Here is a 6071-nt window from a genome sequence, read left to right on the forward strand (position 1 = left end):
AGGCTAGACTCCACCCCTTCCTCAAGTTGACAGGAGATGATGTGACTGCCACAGTCTTCCTTTGGTCGAGTCAGGCTGATTTGCTTAGCCAATGTCGCTGACAGAGAAGCTGTCACCTCCAGGGTGTCTTTGGGGGTGGGGAGTGTAGGAGTGGCCAGCCCTAGACCCAAGGGCTGGACGCGATCAGTCCTACCCCCCACTGGTGTGACCTCATGAAGACCACACAGGAAGCCCCAGGGACAAGTTAGGAATTCCACACGTTTCAAGGGATGTCACTCACTCTTCAGCGAGCAGTAATCATGAGAAAGTGATGGTTAAGGATACAGGGGGAAGCCTAGGCCTGTGGATGTGGGTCTTCAGTGTCAGGCACGGTCTCTTGTCTCTTGTCTCTTGTCTCTTGTGCTAAGGGTGTCCCGACGGCCTGCGACCTCCTCACCCCGAACTCAGACACAGGCATGGCCAGGGCAACATGCTTCCCGGGACAACTCCTAAGGCTGTCCTTGGTCAACTCCAAGCCCTCCCCTCCAGTTGTCCTCCAGCCCCATAGCACTGGTTGCTCCTGCAGGAGACTGGCCAAGCAGTGGTGCAGGGATTCACCCTGCAGTGCTAGGTGGGCTCTGTGCACCAGGGAGGGGACCGCCTGAGGGACCCCTGTTTCGTTTGGCCCTTGGATCCCGAATTAGGTGGACATGAACAGGCAGGTGGGAGACAGAAGGGATGAAAAACCAGTCCCTGAAGACGCCAAAGCCACCCTGGCCCTCCGAGTTCTTTTGGTGTCAAGACCACCAGGTGCTGCCTTATGTGTGGGGAGGTACCACATGCCAACTGGGCGGGGCGCACAGGAAGTGGGCAGAGCACAGATGTGGCAGTTCAGCTCCGCCTGCTCCCAGCTGCATCCCAAGTGCAGCAGTGCAGCAGGAAGACGGGGCATGAAGGGTAGAGGGTGCTGAGTGGACAGGGCAGTGAACGAGTGATATCTGCAGTACCTTAACATCAGGAGCTAAAACCAGGCCAGGGCTGACTGTGGGACAGACCATCAAGTGCACACATGTAAGTTTGGGTTGAAGCTGAAGAAACTTAAAACAAATCCACAAGAGTCCAAATGCAACCTTGAGTCTATCCCACTTGAATTTCAAGAACATTTCAGGGACAGATTGGTCACTCCGAACATGACAGAAGGCCCGAGGAGCTGTGGGAGGACGTCAAGACCATCAGGCATGAAACAAGCAAAAGTCAGTCAAAAGACAGGAAGGAAAGAATCAAAGTCGATGCGAGAAGAGACTCGAGACTTGATCTAATTATAGAGCAGCCGAGGCAGACGGAAGAAAGGATGAAGCCTCTGATGATAAAGTCAGCTCACCAAGGAAGCCATTTGCTGGCTGTCGCTGTTATGTGGAATCAGTGCTAACCCATCGCTCTCTCTCTCTCTCCTTCATCCTATGCCCGCACCACAGCAAAGGAGAGGTGAGTTGCTGGGCGCCGCCCTCTCATCCCCCTGTCCCCTGGGACTCCCCACTTAGTGCAGACACTTGGCTGCTGGTCCTTTGCCCTCTGACCTGCTGGGACAGCGCCTCTTGCCATTCATTCTGCCACCAAGTACCCACAGTCCACCAGTTGTCACCGGAGAAGTCCATTGCCCTGTGCCTGCCTTCCCCATCCCGGAATCGTGGTTTGAGGGCTGTGAAGTGAAACGTGGCAGAGAGCGTGGCGGGGCCCCTCCTGTCATGTGGGAACACCTTCACGGGAGCGTCGTGGCCTCAGTCTGAGCAGACGTCCTACGCTTGCTCAAGCTTCCATCTCCCCTTCTGATGGTGCCCCGGCCAACCTGCCCTTTGTCTGGTCTTAGTTTTCAGGATGAAAACCTGGTGTTTGAGGAGTTTGCTCGCCAAAATCTGAAAGATAACGAGGAAGAAGAGAAAAACAAGGAGAAGGCCACCAATGACGAGTGACGAGGTGGCCAGGGAGACGGGAGGTGTCCTGGGGTCACCACGTGGCCAGCAGGCTCCCCACTGGCCCATTAGAGTAATGCCTGTAGATAAGAAAGGATGAGTCTTCCTGACAGAAATAAAGCCGGTCCTTCTTTATGGTCATGATGAGTCCACATTGATTTGAGGGCAGTGAGTCGGTTACTTGGTCTTTGTGTTAGTCTGGGTAGACATGAGACACAAATTCACAGACACTCATATGTGTATAAGAAAGAGCTTTATATATAAAGAGTAATTATATATTAAGAAAACACCCCAGCCCAGTCCAGATCAAGTCCATAAGTCTAATATTAACCCATACGCTTGATACCAGTCTGCAAATTCCTCTTCAGACTCACACAACACATGCAATGATGCCGAATGCAGGAAGATCACAGGCCAGTGGGTGGAAAGTCTTGTGGATCCAGTGACGGTGGAAGCATCTTGGCACTGGGGTGGTCTCCACGTGGCTCCTCCAGCTCCAGGGCTCTGGCTCCATCAGTGTAGTTCCATGTGGCTTATCAATAGGGTTGTCTTGCAGGGAGGGAGAGTGTGTCCCGTCTCCAGGGAGGAAGACAGAAGTTCCCAGAATCCTCAGGAGAAGGCCATGCCCACACAGAGTCCCCATTGGCTATGACCTGATTGACAGGCTAGACTCCACTCCTTCCTCAAGTTGACAGGAGATGATGTGACTGCCACAGTCTTCCTTTGGTCGAGTCAGGCCGATTTGCTTAGCCAATGTCGCTGACAGAGAAGCTGTCACCTCCAGGGTGTCTTTGGGGGTGGGGAGTGTAGGAGTGGCCAGCCCTAGACCCAAGGGCTGGACGCGATCAGTCCTACCCCCCACTGGTGTGACCTCATGAAGACCACACAGGAAGCCCCAGGGACAAGTTAGGAATTCCACACGTTTCAAGGGATGTCACTCACTCTTCAGCGAGCAGTAATCATGAGAAAGTGATGGTTAAGGATACAGGGGGAAGCCTAGGCCTGTGGATGTGGGTCTTCAGTGTCAGGCACGGTCTCTTGTCTCTTGTCTCTTGTCTCTTGTGCTAAGGGTGTCCCGACGGCCTGCGACCTCCTCACCCCGAACTCAGACACAGGCATGGCCAGGGCAACATGCTTCCCGGGACAACTCCTAAGGCTGTCCTTGGTCAACTCCAAGCCCTCCCCTCCAGTTGTCCTCCAGCCCCATAGCACTGGTTGCTCCTGCAGGAGACTGGCCAAGCAGTGGTGCAGGGATTCACCCTGCAGTGCTAGGTGGGCTCTGTGCACCAGGGAGGGGACCGCCTGAGGGACCCCTGTTTCGTTTGGCCCTTGGATCCCGAATTAGGTGGACATGAACAGGCAGGTGGGAGACAGAAGGGATGAAAAACCAGTCCCTGAAGACGCCAAAGCCACCCTGGCCCTCCGAGTTCTTTTGGTGTCAAGACCACCAGGTGCTGCCTTATGTGTGGGGAGGTACCACATGCCAACTGGGCGGGGCGCACAGGAAGTGGGCAGAGCACAGATGTGGCAGTTCAGCTCCGCCTGCTCCCAGCTGCATCCCAAGTGCAGCAGTGCAGCAGGAAGACGGGGCATGAAGGGTAGAGGGTGCTGAGTGGACAGGGCAGTGAACGAGTGATATCTGCAGTACCTTAACATCAGGAGCTAAAACCAGGCCAGGGCTGACTGTGGGACAGACCATCAAGTGCACACATGTAAGTTTGGGTTGAAGCTGAAGAAACTTAAAACAAATCCACAAGAGTCCAAATGCAACCTTGAGTCTATCCCACTTGAATTTCAAGAACATTTCAGGGACAGATTGGTCACTCCGAACATGACAGAAGGCCCGAGGAGCTGTGGGAGGACGTCAAGACCATCAGGCATGAAACAAGCAAAAGTCAGTCAAAAGACAGGAAGGAAAGAATCAAAGTCGATGCGAGAAGAGACTCGAGACTTGATCTAATTATAGAGCAGCCGAGGCAGACAGAAGAAAGGATGAAGGCAAAGGGCTGGACAGAAAATCTCAAGGGGCACCTCAACATATTCATACTGAAAGTGCTTGTCAAATATTTGCAAAACGAACTATTTATAATGAAATGTGCAAGGACCTAGAGTTAGAAAACCATTAAGAAAGAACATGCTCAGCCTATCTTAAACTAAAAGAATTGAAGAAAAACTTCAGGGTTGGGGGGGGCGGCATGGAGTGGAGATCCAAAGCCCATCTGTTGACAATTGGACAACCCCTCACAGAAGGGTCACAAGGAAGAGATGAGCCAGTCAGGGTGCAGTACAGCACCGATGAAACACACAACTTTCCTCTGGTTCTTTAATGCTTCCTTCCCCCACTATCATAACCTCAATTCTACCTTACATATCAGATTAGAGCAGAGCATGCACACTGCTACAGATAAGAGCTCACAACACAGGGAATCCAGGACAGATAAACCCCTCAGGGCCAACAATGAGAACAGAGATACCAGGAGGATAAGGGGAAGGTGGGGGGAGAAAGGGGGAATCAATCACAAGCATCAATCTATAATCCCCTCCGAGGGGGGCGAACAACAGAAAAGTGAAGGATGACAGAGGATGATGTAAGATATAAAAATAATAATCTATAACTTATCAAGTGTTCATGAGAGAGGGCGGTGGGGGGTGGGAACGGGAAAATGAGGAGCTGATATCAAGGGCTCAAGTAGAAAGAAAATGCTTTGAAAATGATGATGAAGCATATGTGCAAATGTGCTTGACACAATGGATGAATGTATGGATTGTGATAAGAGAGGTAAGAGCCCCCAATAAAAATATTTTTTAAAAAAAGAAAGAAAAACTTCAAGCCTCAATTTGCAATGTTGAAAGATTCAAGAGGCAAAAGAATACACTGTCGTATCAAAAAGAACTAGTCGCCACGCTGTCATTTCAAGAGGCAGCACTTGAGCAAGAACCAATGCTACTGAAAAAAGCCCTAGGTGCACTGAAGGTGTTGGCCAAAAGCAAGGCTCCAGGAAGTGATGGAGTACCGATGGAAATGTTTCAATCAGCACATGAAGCACCGGAAGCACTCATGTATTTATGCCAGGAAATTTGGAAGACAACTCCTTGGCCAGCTGACTGGAAGAGACCCCTAGCTTTACCCATTCCAAAGAAAGGCGACACCACAGAATGTGCAAAGGCTGAAACACTGTCACTGATGATCACCTGCAAGTAAAATGTTGCTGACGATCACTCAACAATGGTTGCAGCAGACTCTTGACAAGGAGCTGCCAGAGGCTCGGGCCAGATTCAGAAGAGGATGCTGTCAGATGACTCTTGGCTGAAAGCAGAGAATACCAGAAAGGTGTTTAGCTGTAATTGGCTGTGCAAAGGCATTTGCCCGTGTGGATCATACCGAACTCTGGATCGTCTGGAGAGGACTGGGACTTCCAGAACACTTCGTTGTGCTCAGGTGGAGCCTGTCCGTGGACCAGGAGGCTGCTGCTGGAACAGAACAAGGGAATACGGCGTGGTTTAAAATCAGGAAAGGGCTGTATCCTCCCACTCTATTTATCCAGTCTGTATACTCAGCAAATAATCAGGGAAACTGGATTATATGAAGGAAAACATGGCATGAGGGTTGGAGGAAGGCTTCTTAACAACTTTTGATAGACCAAATGACACAATCTTGCTCACAGACAGGGAGGAGGACTGGAAGCACTTGCTGGTGAAGATGAACGACTGCAGCCTTCAGTATGGATTACAGCTCAATGCAAAGAAAACCTGCATCTTCACAACTGGACCGACAGGTGATCCATGCCGAAAAGATGGAAGCTGCCAAGGGATTCGGTCCCCAATCAATGCTCGTGGAAGCAGCAGCCAAAAGATCAGATGACACGTTGCCTTGGGATAATCTGCTGTGCGAGACCTCTTGGAGGTGTTGAAAAGCAAGGATGTTATTTTGAGGACTAGGGTACTCCTGACCCAAAGCCATGATAGTGTGTGTGTGTGTGTGTGTGTATTTAGGCCATGATATTTTTAATGATCTTGTATGCATATGAAAGCTGGACGCTGAATAAGGAAGACCGAAGAAAAGTCCATATATTTGAACTACGGTGTTGGGGAAGAATACTGGAAGTTCCAAAGGCGCGGCCT

The 6071-nt window shown here is 50.8% G+C and overlaps 1 protein-coding gene across 1 annotated transcript in view; it reads left to right on the forward strand.

Moving 5' to 3' along the window:
- Positions 1-2090, forward strand: part of SAG (S-antigen visual arrestin) — a 31822-nt gene extending 29732 nt beyond the window's left edge. The window contains exons 14-15 of the mRNA XM_045294336.1: positions 1455-1464; positions 1847-2090. Of these exons, the coding sequence (XP_045150271.1) occupies positions 1455-1464; positions 1847-1949 (113 nt within the window). The 3' untranslated portion in view covers positions 1950-2090. The remainder of the gene's footprint in view (positions 1-1454; positions 1465-1846) is intronic.
- Positions 2091-6071: the final 3981 nt, after the last annotated feature.

This window comes from Echinops telfairi, unplaced genomic scaffold (genome assembly GCF_000313985.2).
Source record: "Echinops telfairi isolate 266 unplaced genomic scaffold, ASM31398v2 ScPeMD7_3;HRSCAF=10, whole genome shotgun sequence".
Classification (NCBI taxonomy): domain Eukaryota; kingdom Metazoa; phylum Chordata; class Mammalia; order Afrosoricida; family Tenrecidae; genus Echinops; species Echinops telfairi.